This window comes from Mustela nigripes, chromosome X (assembly GCF_022355385.1).
Source record: "Mustela nigripes isolate SB6536 chromosome X, MUSNIG.SB6536, whole genome shotgun sequence".
NCBI classification, from domain to species: Eukaryota; Metazoa; Chordata; class Mammalia; order Carnivora; family Mustelidae; genus Mustela; species Mustela nigripes.
The window spans coordinates 76,544,562-76,563,347 of record NC_081575.1 but is presented as its reverse complement, the minus strand read 5'-3'; the positions used below and the strand labels follow the sequence as shown (position 1 = coordinate 76,563,347).

The 18,786-nt window shown below is 38.4% G+C and overlaps 1 protein-coding gene across 1 annotated transcript in view; it reads left to right on the top strand.

Moving 5' to 3' along the window:
- KLF8 (KLF transcription factor 8) overlaps nt 1-18,786 on the top strand; it is a 151,624-nt gene that overhangs the window by 29,730 nt on the left and 103,108 nt on the right. The window contains exons 2-4 of the mRNA XM_059385245.1: nt 7,093-7,657; nt 10,594-10,705; nt 18,342-18,481. Coding sequence (XP_059241228.1) covers nt 7,093-7,657; nt 10,594-10,705; nt 18,342-18,481 — 817 coding nt within the window. The remainder of the gene's footprint in view (nt 1-7,092; nt 7,658-10,593; nt 10,706-18,341; nt 18,482-18,786) is intronic.

Sequence of the window (18,786 nt, the reverse complement as noted above, 5' to 3'; positions counted from 1 at the left end):
ATTCCTGGGTTCTTTCTTCTTTTATAGAATCTCCCTTATTATTTTTTGTAGGGCTGTCTTGGTGGTCAAATACTCTTTTAAACCTTGCCAGTCTTGGAAGCTCTTTATCTCCCTAGCCATTTTCAATGTCAACCTTGCTGGATCAAGTATTCTTGGCTGCATGTTCTTCTCATTTATTGCCCTGAATATGTCTTGCTAGCCCTTTCTGGCTTGTCAGGTTTCTGTGAACAGGTCTGACATTATTCTGATGGACCTTTCTCTGTACCTAAGGAATCTGTTACCCCTAGCTGCCCTCAGAAGCTCTTGTCTAAAATTATGATGCATCAGTTTCACAGTTAAGTGCCTCAACATCTTTCTAGATTCCTTAATCTTGGGGGTTGTGCTTTCTGCCTCTAGGACATGAACGCTTGTACCATTTTCCAAATTGGGGAGATTTTAATCCAGCATTTGTTCAACTATATCTTCTAGTCATTTCTCACCCACTCAGGGATCCCAATAATTCTGACATTGGAAAGTTTCATAGTGTCATTTATTTCCCTCATTCTGTTTTCATGGCTTCTAAACTGTTTGATGTAGGCCTTCTCCTGATCCTTTTTCTCTATCAGTTTGTCCTCTAGATCACTAGTTCTATCTTCTGCCTCAGTTACCTTATCTCTTAGATCAGATTGGATATCATTGATAGCACTTTTAACTTCTGCCATGTTGGCTCCTACTTCCACCCTCAGAGATTCTTTGTTGTCACTAATGGGTTTCTCTAACCTAGCCATTGACTGGATAATTGTTACCCTGAAGTCCCTTTCTGACATACTGTTTATGTCCATGTCCAGTAGTTCTCTGGCAGAAGGCAGAGTCTCTAAATTTTTCCTGTTGGGTGTTCCTTATTCTAGTCATTTTGGTGATAGGTTGTTGAGGGGATGTATAGCCAAATATATCAACCATGATCCAGGGAAGGTGCACCCCGGAAAGTTTTGGAATGATGGAAGTCACCACCAAATAGAAAGAAAAAATTTAAAAAGAGAGAAAAAGAGAAAAAAGAAGAGAGAACCCAGCCGACATGAACCCCCAAAGTAAGATTTATGAGGTATGTAAAGAAAAATAAACAAACAAAATGACCAACCAAAGAAAATGACAAGAAAAAAAATGAAGAACCCAGCCAAAATGAACCCCAAGAATAAGATTTATATATAAGAACAAAAGTGAATACACAGAAACACTGATAGAAGAAGATGGGAGGGTGGAAGGTTATTTTGGTTCTTCCTGGGCATATCTTGATGTCTTTGTTAAAGGACTCAACTTTTCAGAGATATGGAGAAATTAAAACTGATTTATATATAAAAGTAGTATTGAATAGGGAAAGAGGGTTACCTGCAGCATATATCTACATGTATATTAACCAAAAAGAAAAAAAAAAAAGAAAAGAAAAGAAAAAGAAACCCAGGTATATGTATGAAAAAGTTCAAGTTAAAAAGTTATTATGGAATATGTTGTATTGAAACCTCTTGTAATGGTAAGTAGGTTAAAAAAATTAAAAGAACAAGAAATGTGAGAACGAATTTAAAAAGTTGTATTTATGAAATATACAGGTTTTAGGGCAATGCAGGAAGCTTAATAGCTTAATATATTATTTTCCCCTGATTCTGGGGTTTTACAGTTTCATAGGAACCCTGTGGTTGTTTTCCTCTTGTTCTTTTGGCTTGCCTTCTGGGAGAGAGGCCTGCTGCACTGTTTTACTGTCAGTCTTGCTTGGATTGAGTTGTCCTGCAGGTTATCAAGGGGCTGCAGTCTGTGAAAACCAGTTTTTCGGGGTTTTGTTCTCTGGAGGTTTTTGTTCTTTGGCGGCTTTTTGTGGCTTTTCAGGGGGTCAGAGTAAAGAAAGAATCTGTCTGCACCCAGACCTCCTCCTCAGATAGAACCCTCAGACTGTTCTCCTCAATGTCCAGAACACATAGACGCCCCCTCTGCAAACTCCGCTGAACAGCGCAACCTCCCACAGGCAGTGTGCACACCCAGCCTTGTATCAGTATTTGCCCGGTTCCCCCACTTGTCTCTGCACCCCTATGCAGCTAAAACCAAGAGCAATATTGTTCCAGGGAGCCTGCCTCTGGTGGCTGCTTTTGCTGGGACTGCTGACTGGTTCTCTCAGTCACAGAGTGGTAGCATTCAGGCCCTCAGCCAGTCGCAGAAGGCCATGTTCCTAGACACTGCCAGCTAGCTCCCACACCAGGCTCTCTCAGGTGTGGGCAGAAGGGGAGTGCTCCTAGTGGAGCAGTGGTTCAAGCAGCAGAAAGCCACAAGCTCAGGGACCATGGACTGGAAACTCCACCAGACTTTCTCTGGAAGGGGTGGTCGCCGGTAGTGGCCGTCCAGGGTCTGTGGGCTTAAGATCTTTTGCTCTTTTTGAGTGCTTTAACCTCACTCCAAGTTAATGCTGGTCCCCAATCACAGGGCACTTTCATATTGTTGTATTATTTTCTAATGGGTCACTTCTGGTGGTTCCCTCCCCCTTCTGTTATTCTCCAGTAACAGTCAGAGCATTCCCACTCTGCTTTACCTCTCCACGGATGTCTTCTGCCACCATGGAGATCCAGAATGTATAATCTTACACCCCAGGCTGATTTCATGGGTGTTCAGAGTGTTCTGGTAGATATTTAGCTTACTCTAGGGGACCAGTTGGAACAGGGTCTTCTACTTCTCTGCCATCTTGCCCCTCTTCTCTCTCCGTTTTTCATTTTCTTATACTTTTTAATTTCTTCTTTGATTTCCTGGTTGACCCATTAATTGTTTAGTGACATGTTACTTGACCTCCATATATCTATGCTCTTTCCATATTTTTTTCTTGTATTTGTCTTACAGATTCATAACGTTGTGGTCAGAAAAGTCACATAATATGTCATTGAACTTCTTGGATTTATTGAGGTTTATTTTGCGGTCTATTATATTTTCTATTCTGGATAATGTTCCATGTGCATTTCAAAAAGATGTGTATTCTATTTTTTGAATATATGTTATGAATATATCTGTTAAGTCCTTCTGTTCCAATTTGTTATTTCAAAGCCATTATTTTGTTGTTGATTTTCTTTTTAGATGATGTGTCCATTGTTGTAAATGGGGTGTTAAACGCCCCTGCCAGTATTGTATTATTATCAATTAGGTCCTTTATGTTTGTTATTAATTTTTATATATATATGGGTGCTCCTATACTGGGTGCATAAATATTTACAATTGTTTTATGTTCTTGTTTCATTGTCCTCCTTATTATTGTGCAGTGTCATTTTTTGTCTCTTGTTACAGTGTCTGTTTTAACATCTAGCTTTTCCAATATAAATATTGCTACTACAAGTTTCTTTTGACATCCATCTATGTGACAGATATTCCTCAGTTCTCACACTTTTAATCTGACAATGTCTTTAGTTCTAAAATTAGTCTCCTTGTAGACAGCATGTAGATAGGTCTTTTTTTTTTTTAATATCCATTCTATGACCATATTTATTTTTTCCTACTGGAGCATTTACTCCATTTACATTCAATCCAGTCAGTGATAGATATGTGGTTTATTGTCATTTTATTATTTGTTATGTTGTTATTTCTGAAGATTTTCTCTCTGATCCTTCTATCTGTCTCTCTCTCTCTCACTCATCCTTTTCTGTATTTATGTAGTGGTGTATTTGGATTTCTTTCTCTCTCTTCTTTGCATACTTAGTCTTTTTGTTGTATGGGTATCATTAAATTTGTATATAACCATTTCTGCATATAGCAATCTATGTGAAGTTGATGGTTGTTTACATTTGAACCCACTCTTTACTCTTCTCCTCTCCATGTTTAAGGTAAATTTTGTTAGATTTTTTTCATCCTTTCTTTTCTGAGTTCCTTGACGTTTTTTTTTTTTACAGAAATACTCATTTTTACTGCTTTTATGTTGACTACCTCCAGCCTGTCACTTGTAGTGCCCTGCTGTGTGTCCTTTGTTTCCCAGGGCTTGGCACATCTGGGAGTGCACATGCAGAACACATGTGTTCTGCATGTGCACTGCTGTTTTGTCTGAGCTGCTTTATCCTTCAGGCCAATAGTTCCAGAGGCTGTCTTTCCCTGTTGTGAGAAGTATTTGGTCCTGGGATGAATGTGACATATTTTAAGTAGGTGTACTCTGGTCTACTTGTGAAATGAGAGCTGTCATCACCACGACTAGAACCAAGGCTTTGCAAATCTTCTGGGTTGGGGGACACAGTATAAGCAAGGATTTGTGCCTGTCTTCTAGAGAAGTGGGCCTTGACAGGGCAAGACTGGGAGAGGATGATTTCTGGAGCATGTGGCTTTGGTGTAACAAGTTAGGCAGTGAGCATTGGTCCTGGACTTGTTCTTTCAGGTGGCCCTGTACTTTTGCTGAGAAGGTGTGGGAAATGGCTCTAGCCAGTTCCTTTGCTCCCAGAGGGTCTCTCCATGAATGCTGCCTCTGTGGAATGCACTCTGAAATGAGCAAGTAACCTCCCTACTCTGTGCCTCAGGTGCTCCTCAGGTCACTGTCTCCATGCTCTATTTCCACAAGTTGTTTCCTTGCCTTCTCTCCAAGAGCAATACAATGCTATCCAGATCGCTGACCTTTTTTTTTTTTTTTAAGATTTTATTTATTTATTTGTCAGAGAGAGAGCGAGTGAGAGCGAGCACAGGCAGACAGAGTGGAAGGCAGAGTCAGAGGGAGAAGCAGGCTCCCTGTGGAGCAAGGAGCCCGATGTGGGACTCGATCCCAGGACGTGGGATCATGACCTGAGCCACCAAGGCGTCCCAAGATCGCTGACCTTTAAAACTCTGCGATTTAAGTTCCACCTGTTGTCAGGAGTCTTAAAATTCAGCCCCTCTCACTTTCCATGCCAATTGTTATTTGTGCACTCCATGTGTGTTAGTCTGTCTCTCACCCTCCTCCATGACTGTGGCTCCCTCCTCACTGCAGCCACCGCAATCCATTTCTCTCTCAAACCACATGTCCAGTCTTCTACCTTCTTTGATGTGGCCTTTTCTCTACTTTTAGTCATGGAGTTTGTTCTGCTAGTCTTCAGATCAATTTCTTGATTACTTTGGATGATTTGGTAGTTATCTAGTTGTATCCATGGAGCAAGGAGAGTCTAGGGTCCTCCTACTCCTGCCATCTTCCAACAATCTATATTAAATCTATAAACATTAATAATAATTCTTAAATATCATCCAATATCCTGTCAATATTCAATTTTTTCCAATTGTCTCATAAATGTGTCACCAATATTTTCCCTCTTACTTTCTTTTTTGGTCTCTGTATGCACTTATTTTTTCTTCAATTTTTCCTTCATTGAGGAGCTAGTTAATTCCCACAAAAATAACTCTGCACATGTCACTCTGGTCTTTGAAATAATTATATTTTATAGCACAGCCTTTCCTCAAACTCAACTTTCCATCATATTCCTAATATGCAAAAATAAAGGATAGTTTTATTTTGTTTAAGGGATGCATTATTGGGCATCTTTCATAATTTAAAACTCCTATAATCCCTCTGGAAAACAGCATGGAGGCTCCTCAAAAAGTTGAAAATAGAGCTACCCTATGACCCAGCAATTGCACTACTGGGTATTTACACTAAAGACACAAATATAGTGATCAGAAGGGGCACGTGCACCCAAATGTTTATAGCAGCAATGTCCACAATAGCCAAACTATGGAAAGAACCTATATGTCCATCAAGATGAATGGATAAAGAAGATGTGGTACACACACACACACACACACACACACACACACACACAGGAATACTATGCAGCCATTAAAAATGAAATCTTGACATTTGCAATGACATGTATGGAACTAGTGGGTATTATGCTGAACAAAATAAGGCAATCAGAGAAAGACAATTATCATGTGGTCTCTATGATATGAGGAATTTGAGAGGCAGGGAGGGGGGTGGTTTGTGAGGGGATAGGGGAGGAAAAAATGAAACAAGATGGGATCAGGAGGGATACAAACCATAAGAGACTCTAAATCTCACAAAACAAACTGAGGGTTAATGAGGGGGAGAAGGGTAGAGAGAGGGTGGTTGGGTTTTGGACATTGGGAAGTGTATGTGCTATGGTGAGTGCTGTGAAATGCGTAAGCCTGATGATTCGCAGACCTGTACCCCTGGGGCAAATAATACATTATATGTTAATAAAAACAATTAAAAAAATAAAACTCCTATAACCCAAATCTAATTATGATAGAGAATGAAGCCTTGTTTTGTTAACAGGATAAAATAGTACCATTATTTCCAAGACTATCTTCAAGGTCCAGGGTGTTGTTTGACAATAGCATACACAATTCACAGTATCATTAACCTTTACATTAGTGGAATTTTTAGGAATTTTTAACTAGGTTGAGGTACTATGGGTTTTTAAAAAGTATGTTACCTATAAAATGGTCATTTAATTCATACTTTTAAATTTAAAGTTGGATGTTTTTGTTTTGCATATAATACAACTGACAATACTGTATCATTATTCCCTAAGCATATTGTCTGTTGCTATATCTCTATAGACAGCAATATATATCTTACCCCTTCTCTGCCTAAAGAATTCTTATCAATTCTCTAAGATCCATATATAATAGCTCTATCTCCTTGAAGCCTTCTCTCTTCTTATCTAGACAGAATTTATTTTTCTTTTTTCTTCTTCTAAAATGCCCCGCTTTATATCTCTGCTGCATCACTTATTATGGTGTGACTATTAAGCTATTCATATTATTGTATCATTATAGTTAGTATGTTAGTATGCACTTCATGGGTAAACTCTTGCATTTGCCCTCACTGGGCTTAGCACAGTACTTACAGTTGATATGCAAAAAAATGTTGACTTTAAGTAATGTTATATGGTTATTATAAAGATTAAATGAAATAATTTGCCTGATGCAGTGCCTGGTTAGTACCAGTGTTCAGTAAAGTTTCCCTTCTTTTTTCTTCATACTCCAGCCTCACTTCTCTCAAATCCCTATGTATTCTGTCCATGAGAAGAAAATACAGATTTCTTGTTTTCATGGTTCACATGTCTCTTCTTCAGGGTACTGACTATTTTGCACCTTTCATTCATTCATTTATTTAAGGTCACTGGCTCTATTTATATCAGAGATCCTCCTCAGTCAGCAAACAGAGAGAAGATGACGTCTGCACCATTCCTGGATGCCAATCCTATGGAGAACTCATCACTAATTAGTGACATCAAGATTGAGCCCCCAGAAGAACTTCTGGATAATGATTTCAACCTGCCCCAGATGGAACCAGTTGACCTCTCTTTTCACAAGCCCAAGGCTTCTCTCCAGCCTGCCAACCTGCTGCAAGCTCCAGTACACTCTACCAAGCCACAGCCTGCTCTCCAGACACTTTTAGTGTCCACTTCAACATCTAACACAGTCACGTCAGCAAATACCCCTACAGTTCTGACTTCAGGCTCTATCCTGTCCTCCTCTCAGAGCACTGGTGGCCAGCAGATCTTACATGTGATTCACACCATGCCTTCAGTCAGGCTACCAAATAAATTGAGTGGTCTGAAGACTATCCCACTTGTGGTACAGTCACTGCCCATGGTATATACTACTTTGCTTGCAGATGGGGACCCTGCAGCCATTACAGTCCCACTCATTGGAGGAGATGGTAAAAATTCTGGATCAGGTAAGCTTCAGTGTGCCTCTTTCTGGACCTTGACTTCCTCCATCTATTCTCTTTTGGAAATGTCCTATTTCCTATCTCTTTTCACCCCTTTTAATTATTTGTGCACACAGCTTCAAGAATATTTATAAATACTATTTTTTATCATGTCTCTTCAGTGCTTAAGTATGTGCAATGAGCAGTGGGTGTGGTGCATAAACAATGAATCTTGGAACACTGAAAAAAATTAAATTAAATTAAAATAAAAAAAAAAAAAAGAATGTGCAATGATGCTCTTTTGTTTAGTCCAGGCCTCTCAAATTGGGGCATATATATATTTGAGTGAAATACTATGTATCTTCCTGGAACCTGTGTGTTATTTGATAATAAGTAATTTAAAGCATTTTATATTTTAAAAATATGATTTTATTAGAGAAAAATGTACAATTTGAGTAACCTTTTAAGATAAAGCTGCAATGCCAAAAATAGTTTTAAGCTTGTTAAGGCACACACCCTGGGACATTCTAAGAAAATGTGCTTATCTGTCTATGCCACTAGGAATGCTTTTGTGGAAAAGTTGAGAACATTTCTGTCCCTACATAAGTAGCCATGCTTACCACCTGCCTCTCCCAATACCATATCTTTTCTTTTCCCTACAGGTAAAATAGTTTTCTTTGAAATATTGCCATCTTCCCTGTGCTCCCCTCCATTTGGCATCTATCACACTCCATTTTACTTTTTTTATTTGCCTGTGTTACATGTATATGGACATTCTTCCCAAATGAATTATAAATTTCTCAAGGACAAAATCTCTTATTTCCTTTTGTGCATCTTCAGAGAAGTTAACACAATGGTAGATAGTAGTTGTCATGCAACAAATAATTTGATAAACAAACTTTAAAATATGTACAGGAGAGAGTTCATATGCTATAATCTTCCTTTTTATTTAATCTTAAAAATAAGTTCAGAATTCAGAAAGGAATAAATTAAGTCCCTCTTTCACCACTATCTCCCAGCCACCCAGTTCCCATCATGGAGATGTGTCTACTTTAGTTTGTCATTGGAAAGGATCAAAGACAATTGTATGATGTGGTTCAAAATCTTTAGCTTCACCACAGCTGTAGAATTAAAATCAGTTTTGTATGTTGTGCCTTAGGAAGGACATTGGGAAATTGGAATATAATCAAAAGAGAGAGTTAGGATGGTGAGAGATTTCAAATACATGTCTAAAAAGGAGCTGATAAATATTTAGCATGAATTTAAAAGACAAAGGGAGATATGTGGATGGAAATGACTAAAAATGAGATCTTAGCTCAGTATAAAAAACACTTTCTAACACTTTTCTCATTGAAATTTAATGCCTTGTAATCATTCCATCATCACCAAATGTAGGAGACTGAAAAACAACATACTAAGCATCGAACTGTTGAGACTCTGTAGTATTTTCTCTGAATAAAAATGATAATCTAGGGCACCTGGGTGGCTCAGTGGGTTAAGCCTCTGCCTTTGGCTCAGGTTATGATCCCAGGGTCCTGGGATTGAGCCCCACATCAGGCTTTCTGCTCAGCAGGGAACCTGCTTCCCCCCTCCACCTGTGCCTCCTTCTCTGCCTACTTGTGATCTCTTTCTCTCTGTCAAATAAATAAATAAAATCTTTTAAAAAATAATCTACTAGTGGTTAATTGTGATAATGCTAAGTGTTTATGACAAAGTCTTGTCTTTGAGATTTCCCTGAGGGGTTAATTAAAATTTCAGTATCAGTTCCCATATAGAAAGAGAAAGACGAACAAAAAGGAAATGAGAAAATACAATTCCCTGAGAATTTGCTGATATCAAGGTAGTGATAACACTAAGCAATAATTTTACAGGGCTTTGAATTGCCCCCATAATATCCCTCAGTCATCCAGAGCCACTCTGAATAAACAAAATAAGTTTCAAATATTTCAGTGTAATTTTAAACTAAAACCATTAGCCCAATAGTCTCCAAAATGGATGCTTACACCTTGGTTGGGATGTGGGTGAATGAGGAATGCACACAAAACAGTCGGAGCACAAAAAGAAAGTATCAACGTTTCTACTTCTATTTTCTCACCCTTTACATGTTACTTTTATTTTTCACAATGTATACAAAATTTTAGTATACTAGGACATTTGTAACATATGTGCACACATGTATGCAGAGACACACATACACAGAAATGTATGCTTAAAACATTTTAGTGTACATACAATCAGAGTATGGAGATAACTGCAATAGCAAAATGTTCCACTCCCCCCGCCACAACCTTATCGCCATGCTTAAGCTTCTCCTATATAGAAATTTTGAAGCTTTAACTAGATATAGGAGACAGGTGACCATTTGATTGAGTTTTGGTGGGGATCTGAAACAACAGTGATTGACAATAAATATTTGTGGGCTTCTCCCAAAATAGCTGAAAGGGAAAGATGCCAATATGAATCAAGCACCTACTAGGTAGTAGGTATGTGTTTCATCTAATTAACCCATTTCCATTTGGGGGCACAAAAACCAAAAGAGATATCCTCATTTCTGAAGTGAACCTAGGCATTGATCTTTGGACAGTCAGTAAACTATTTAGAAAGTTCAACTCAACAAACACAAATTGAGCCAGACATGTCAGGACACCCTTGTTGTGGAGGCTAGAGATAGAAAATTAAATCATACTCAGGCCCTATCCTACTTAACTCAGCTATCCTAGAGAAGCTCATTCCAGTGGTACCAGAATGCTCCTATTACCTTCCCTCAAAGGAATTTTAGCTATGCTGAAAATTTTAAATGTTCTTCTCTTCATTTCATAAAAACACACTTCTTTCATCCTTGACTTTTCTTTATTTCTCTATCTTGTTGCTACTTCTCATTGTGGGGCAAACTGGGAATCCTGAAAATGATCACAGAGGCATATATATTTGTAGCCCACACTGCTCTTTTTCTTTTCATTTAGTTAAAATTGACACCACCTCCTTGTCTTCACTGGATATCCCAAGTGACAGTGAGGAGAGTGCAATTGAGAGTGGATTTTCGGCTTTACAAGGTATCCAGGGACTACAGCAAGAGTGAGTAGCTTTTGTCTTTATTTCAGGTCTGTCTTTATAATCATGTGTGTGTCTGTGGCAGAAGTGAAACAAATTCTCAGACACAATAGTAAGCATTTAAGGATAACAAAATATAGGTAGATCAATGAAAAGATGGTGGAGGAGTAGGGGACCCTATATCAACCGGTCTGCTGAATTGAGATGTATATCTACCAGACCATTCTGAATAACCACAAAATCAGCCTGAGATATAACAAGATAGATCTGGATCTTTACAAACAGAATATCTCCAGTGGTCAGTCTTGAGGTATGAAGTGGGAGCCATGATTCCACTGGCAGATATCAGAAGATAAATGGAAGGGGGAGGGAGCTGCCATAAGCACTGGTGCCAGGAAGGTGAAATAACACAGGAACAAAAATGTGTCCCACAGTGGAGACTGGGCACAGATTTAAAAACCATTAGCAGAGGGGAAAGAACTTTAGGACAGCCCCAAAGACTGAAACCTGGAGCTATAGGAGCACACGTGTGAACTGGAAACAGCTTGCAGTTTTAAAAGCACAAAGGACAGAGATATGCCCAGCCCTGAGTGTGAGGGGTGGAGTTCAGCTCTTGGGTGCACAACCCAGAATCCTGTGGATATAGCAGCACAGACAGAAATGGAAAGAGTGTAACCTGTAGAGCTCAGTGAAGATCAGACTGCAATCTCTCTGTTCTGAGACACAGGTTTGTATATGGTCACTTTTTTTTTTTAAGATTTTATTTATTCATTCGACAGACAGAGATCACAAGTAGGCAGAGAGGAAGGCAAAGAAAGAGAGAGGAGGAAGCAGGCTCCCCGTGGAGCAGAGCCTGATGCCGTACTCAATCCCAGGACCCCGAGATCATAACCTGAATCAAAGGCAGAGTCCCTAACCCACTGAACCACCCAGGTGCCCCTGTATATGGTCACTTCTTCTCTGACTCTTGGAAGTGATGCAGAAAGCCACCAAGGAAAACCACCAGAGAACAAAAGCCCCCCAAAACCAGTTTATACTGCTCCACAGGGGGCAGGGCAATTCTGCTCAAATAGGAATGTCTGAGTAACAGTGTAGCAGGCCCTTCCTCCAGAAGATAGGGTGGAAGAACAAGAAGCCAACAACCCTATGAGCCCTATAAAACATGTGCATCTTGCTTGGATTGTGGTCAATGATTTGGACTCTGTACATTCTCCCAACCACCCTTCAACAGAAGGACTAAAAGGAGGAACCCCCAAAAAAGGAAGAACCAGAGACTGTGACCTCTGCCATGGAACAAATGGATATGGATATAACCAAGATGTCAGAAATAGACTTCAGAGTAACAATTATGAAGTCAATATCTAGGCTTGAGAAAAATATTAATGACAATATAGAATCTCTAAGGGCAGATGTGAGATCTGATCAGGTTGAACTTAAAAATGCTGTTAATGAAATTGGGTCTATAGTGGATACGCAGACTGCTAGGGTAAACAAGGCATAAGAATGAGTTAGTGAGATAGAGAGTAAGATGATAGAAAAGAAGGAAACCAAGTAGGCATAAGAAAAACAAATTAAAAACCAAGGAATCAAAATGAAAATGATTAGTGACTTAATGAAACATTCCAGTATCAGGATTATTGGGATCCCTGAGGGGTTGGAGAGAGAGGGAGGTCTAGAAGATTTATTTGAGCAAGTCTAGCCGAGAACTTCCCTAATCTGGGGAAGGAAACAAGCATTTGTGTCCAAGAGGCAAAAGAGGACCCCATTCAAGATCAGTGAGAACAGAGCAATGCCACATCATATCATAGTACAATTTGTAAATTATAGATCCAAGGAAACAATCTGAAAGTGGCAAGGGGGAGGAGATTTCTTACATACAGAGAGAAGAACATCAGAATAAAGTCAGACCTATCCACAGAGACATGGCAAGCCAGAAAGGGCTGGCAAGACATATTCAGTTTACTAAATGAGAAGAACAACAGCTAAGGACACTTTATCCAGCAAGACTGCCATTCAGAGTGGAGGGAGAGACAAGGAGCTTCCAAGACTGGGAGACACTGAGAGAATATGTGACTGCCAAGCTGGCCCTGCAAGAAATATTAAGGGGAGTTCTACAAAAGGAGAAAGACCTCAAGAGTGACATAGAACAGAAATTTACTCTCTATAGAAACAAAGACTTATCACAGGTAACATGACAACAATAAAATAATATTTTTCATTAATCACTCTCAATGAATGGCTGAAATGCTCCCACGAAAAAACACAAGGTGGTAGATTGCATTAAAAGACATGACCCAACCATATGCTGTCTACAAGAGATTAATTTTGAACCTAAAGACACATCCATACTGAAAGTGAAAGGATGGAGAACCATATTTCATGCCAACAGATGGCAAAAGAAAGCTGGGGTACCAATTCTCATGTCAGACAAATTAGATTTTAGGCTAAAGACTGTGGTTAGAAATATAGAAGGACACTATATCATTCTTAAAGGGTATAAACAAAAAAAGGATCTAAAAATTGTAAATATCTATGCTCCCAGCATGGCAGCAGCCAACTACATAAGCCAACTGTTAACCAAAATGAAGAGACATACTGATAATAGTATGTTAATAGTAGGAGACCTCAAAACTCCATTCTTAGTAATGGACAGACCATTTGAGCAGAAAATTAACAAAGAAACAAGAACTTTGAATGACACACTGGGTGAGATGGACCTCATAGGTAAATATAGAATATTCCACCCTAAAACAACAGAATATTTATTCTTCTCAAACACACATGGAACTCTGTCCATAATAGACTACATTTTGGGTCACAAATCAGGTCTCAACTGATAACAAAATACTGCAATAATTGCCTACATATTCTCAGACTACAATGCTTTGAAACTGGAACTCAATCATAAGAAGAAGTTTGAAAGAAATTCAAACTCTGAGAAGCTAAAAACCATCCTGCTCAGGAATGTTTGGGTCAACCAGGAAACCAAAGAAGAACTTAAAAAATTGATGGAAACCAATAAGAAATGAAAGCACATGGGCCCCAAACCTATGGGATACAGCAAAGACTGTCCTGAAGGGGAAATACAAAGCCAGCCAAACCTCACTCAAAAAAATAGAAAAATCTCAAATACACAAATTAACTCTACACTTTAAAGAACTGGAGAAAGAAGAGCAAATAAAGCCTGAGCCACACATGAGAAGAGAAATAATTAAGATTAGAGCAGAGATCAATGAATAAAAACCAGAACTACAGTAGAGCAGATCAATGAAACTAGAAGCTACTTCTTTGAAAGAATTAATAAGATTGATAAACCACTGGCAAGACTTATCCACAAGGCAAGAAAAAGGACCCAAATTAATAAAATTATGAATAAAAGGGGAGAGATCACACCTAACACCAAAGAAATGGAAATAGTAATCATAAATTATTATCAACAATTATATGCCCATAAATTAATCAACCTGGAAGAAATTGATGCCTTCCTGGAAACCTATAAACTATCAAGACTGAATCAGGAAGAAATTGACAAGCTGAATAGACCAATAGCCAGTAACAAGATGGAAGTAATGATCAAAAACTTCCCAAAAAGCAAGATTCCAGGCCTGATGGGTTCCCTAGGGAATTCTACCAAACATTCAAAGAAGAAATAATATCTACTCTCCTGAAGCTGTTTCAAAAAACAGAAACAGAAGGAAAACTTCCTTGAGGCCAACATTACCTTGATCCAAAAACCAGGTAAATATCCCATCAAAAAGGAGAATTTCCGACCAATATATCCCTGATGAGTATGGATGCCAAAATTCTCAACAAGATCCTAGTTAAATAGGATCCAACAGTACAGTAAAATGATTATGCACCATAACAAGCTGATATTTATCCCCAGGATGCAATAATGGTTCAACATGCACAAATCAATCAATGTGATAGGACAGGTTAGTAAGAGGAAATAAAAGAACCACATGGTCCTCTTAATTGATGCCAAAAAAAGCATTTGACATAATACAGCATCCCTTCCTGATTAAAATTCTTGAGTGTAGGGATAGAGGGAACTTCCCTCAATTTCATAAAAACCATCAATGAAAAGCCTACAGTGATTATCATTCTCAATGGGGGAAAAGCTAAGAGAATTTCCCTTAAGATCAAGAACATGACAAGGATGCCCACTCTTGCCACTATTTTTCAACATAGTACCAGAATTTCAACCAACAGCAATCAGACCATAAAAAGAAATAAATGTACTCAAGTTGATAAAAAAAAGAAGAAGTCAAATTCCCTTTTTGTAGATGACATGATACTTTATGTGGAAAACCCAAAAGACTCCACCCTCAAATTACTGGAAATCAAACAGCAATTCAGTAATGTGGCAGAATACAAAAGCAATGCACAGAAATCAATTGCTTTCCTATATACTAACAATGTAACTTTGGAAAGAGAAATTAGGGAATCAACTCCATTTAAAATAGCACCAAAAACCTTAAGATACCTTGGAATGAACCTAAACCAAAGAGGGAAACCTTCTATACTCTAGGAACTACAGAAAACTCATGAAGGAAACTGAAGGAGACACAAGAAAATGGAAAAACATTCCAAGCTTATGGATCTGAAAAATCAACATTGTCAAAATGTATATGCTGCCCAAAGCAATCTATACTTTCAACACCATCCTGATCAAAATACCAATGGTACTTTTCAACATACTATAAAAAAAAATCTTAATATTTGTATAGAACCAGAAAAGACCCCAGTCACCAAGGGAGTGTTGAAAAAGTAAAATAAAGCTGGGGGCATCACATTGCACGATTTCAAGCTCTATTGCAAAGCTGTGATCACCAAGACAGCTTGGTACGAAAACAGACACATAAACCAATGGAACAGAAGAGAGAGCCCAGATATGGACTCTCAACTCTATGTCAAATAATCTTTGACAAAGCAGGAGAAAATATCCAATGGAAAAAAGAGTCTCTTCAATAAATGCTGCTGGGAAAATCTGATGGCAATATAGAGAAGAATTAAAGTGGACCATTCTCACTTCACAGACCTGTACCCCTGGGGATAAAAATATATGTTTATAAAAAATAAAAAATTTAAAATTTAAAAAAAAATTTAAAAAAAGTGGACCATTCTCTTACACGATATACAAAGATAAACTCAAAATGGATGAAAGACCTCAATGTGAGACAGGAATCCATCAAAACCCTAGAAGAGAACATAGGTAGTAACCTCTTCAACACTGGCCACAGAAACTTCCTTCAAGACAGGTCTTAAGTGTGGAGATTCCTTAAGAAATTAAAAATAGAGCTTCCTTATGATCCTGCATTTGCACTAGTAGGTATTTACCCCAAAGATACAGATGTAGTGAAAAGAAGGGCCATCTGTACCCCAATGTTCATAGCAGCAATGGCCACAATCGCCAAACTGTGGGGACAAAAATAGATACCCTTCAACAGACAAATAGATAAAGAAGATGTGGTCCATATATACTATGGAGTACTATGCTTCCATCAGAAAGGATGAATACCCAACTTTTGTATCAACGTGGACGGGACTGGAAGAGATTACACTGAGTGAAATAAGTCAAGCAGAGAGAGTCAATTATCATATGGTTTCACTTATTAGTGGAGCATAAGGAATAACACAGAGGACATGGGGAGATGGAGAGTAGAAGGGAGTTGGCAGAAATTGGAGGGAGAGACAAACCATGAGAGACTCTGGACTCTGAGGAACTGAGGGTTTGGGAGGGGAAGGGGAGGAACTAACTGAGGGTTTGGGAGGCAAAAGATGTTGGGTGAGCCTTGTGGTGGGTATTGTGGAGGACACGGATTGTATGGAGCACTGAGTGTGGTGCATAAACAATGAATTCTGGAACACTGAAAAGAAATTTAAAAAATAAATATATTTTTTTAAAAGCAGGTCTCTAAAGTCAAGGGAAACAAAAAATGAACTTTTGGGCTTCATCAAGATAAAGAACTGCACAGCAAAGGAGACAGTCAACAAAACAAAGAGGCAACCCACAGAATGAAAGAAGATATTTTCAAATCACACTACAAGATAAAAGGCAAGGTATTCATGATCTATAAAGAACATTTTAAACTGAACACCCCAAAAAAACCAAAAGAAAATAATAATCTAGTCAAAAAATGGTCAGAAGTCATGAACAGACACTTCTCCAAAGAATACATAGAAGTGGCTAACAAACATTAAAAATTTTGAACACCATTAACTTTCAGGGAAATTCAAATCAAAGAGAAATACCACCCTACACCATTAGAAAGGGAAAAAATTAACAAGGCAAGAAATGAGAAATGTTGGAGAGGTTGTGAAGAAAGGAAACCCTCTTACACTGTTGGTGGGAATGCAAGTTGGTACATTCACTTTGGAAAACAGTGTGGAAGTTCCTCAAAAGTTTACCAATAGAGCTACCCTATGACCCAGAAATTGCACCACTGGGTATCTACCCCAAAGATACAGATGTAGTAAAAACCTATGACAGTATCTACCCCAAAGATACAGATGTAGTAAAAACCCTATGACCCAGAAATTGCACCACTGGGTATCTACCCCAAAGATACAGATGTAGTAAAAAGAAGGGGCACATGCACCCCAATGTTCATAGCAGCAGTGTCCACAATAGCCAAACTGTGGAAGGAGCTGAGGTGCCCTTCAACAGATGAATGGATAAAGAAGATGTGGTTCATATATACAATGGAATATTCCTCAGCCATCAGAAAGGATGAATATCCATCATTTGTATCAATATGAATGGAACTGGAGGAGATTATGCTAAGTGAAATAAGTCAAGCAGAGAAGGACAATTTTCATATGGTTTCGCTTATTTCTGGAATATAAGCCATTAGGAGAAGGAAGGGAAAAATAAAGAGGGAGAATCAGAGGGAGAGAGGAACCATGAGAGACCATGGACTCTGGGAAACAAACTGAGGATTTTAGAGGGGATGGTGGTGAGTGACGTGTTAGCCCAATGATGAGTATTCAGGAGGGCATATGTTGCATGGAGCACTGGGTGTTATACAGAAACAATGATTCTTGGAACATTGCATCAAAAATTAATTATGTACTCTATGGTGACTAACATAACATAAAAAAATTAAAAACAAAAAACATGGATAGGTAAATTGCATTGCAAGTGAAGGTGTGAGTTTGTATGCACACATGTGCACGAACATGCATGTTATGACAGAGTTACATTCTAATTGTCTAGACCACCAATTTTGCCCTTGAAAATCTATTAATTTCACATTAAGTACACTTGCATACTGTTTCTCTCTGTAAGTTTACAGCATTCTTTGCTTCCAATCTTAGAACTAATCAAGTAGTTCTATTGCCTTTTAACAACTATGTAGTATGAAAAAATACATTTATGTAAACACAAAATTGATTCCTGTTAGAGTGGAATGCTCACACTGGGAACAGAAACCACCCAAGGTAACATTACCACCTCCTGGGATATGCCCCTACTGAGAAGAATGGCCTAGTTGAGGGAATTGCTTGAACTAATTGAATTATTTCTTCTCTTGAAGATCAACTATTAAATTTGCATACATTAAATCTATGTATGAGGTGATCCCACTGTGTGTAAGGCCATTTATTTAGCTTCCATAGTAAAACCGTTCTTTGGTGCTATTTTTCTTTCTTTGCTCAGACCATCAGCAATGACTTTAATGCAGGGAGAGGAGTCTCTTGAGTTGAAGAGAAGACGGATTCACCAATGTGATTTTGCAGGATGCAACAAAGTTTACACCAAGAGCTCCTACCTGAAAGCCCACCGCAGAATCCATACAGGTCTGCACACCTCCACCTCATTCTCAGCACACACACATACACAGAGTCTGTGAGAGATAGGAAGAGAAGAAAGTCTTGAAATAAAGACTGACCCACTTATACTCATGGACACAGGTTTCATTAATGGATTTTACCGTTATGTCTTGTTCCTACTCAAATGTAGCTTTTATAAAACCAATGTAGGAAAATACTAATTCTGGTATCTTCTGAATAGGCATTATCCCCATTGAACACTCATGGGTCTTTCTTTTTTTTTTTTTAATTTTTTATTTTTGATAAACATATATTTTTATCCCCAGGGGTAC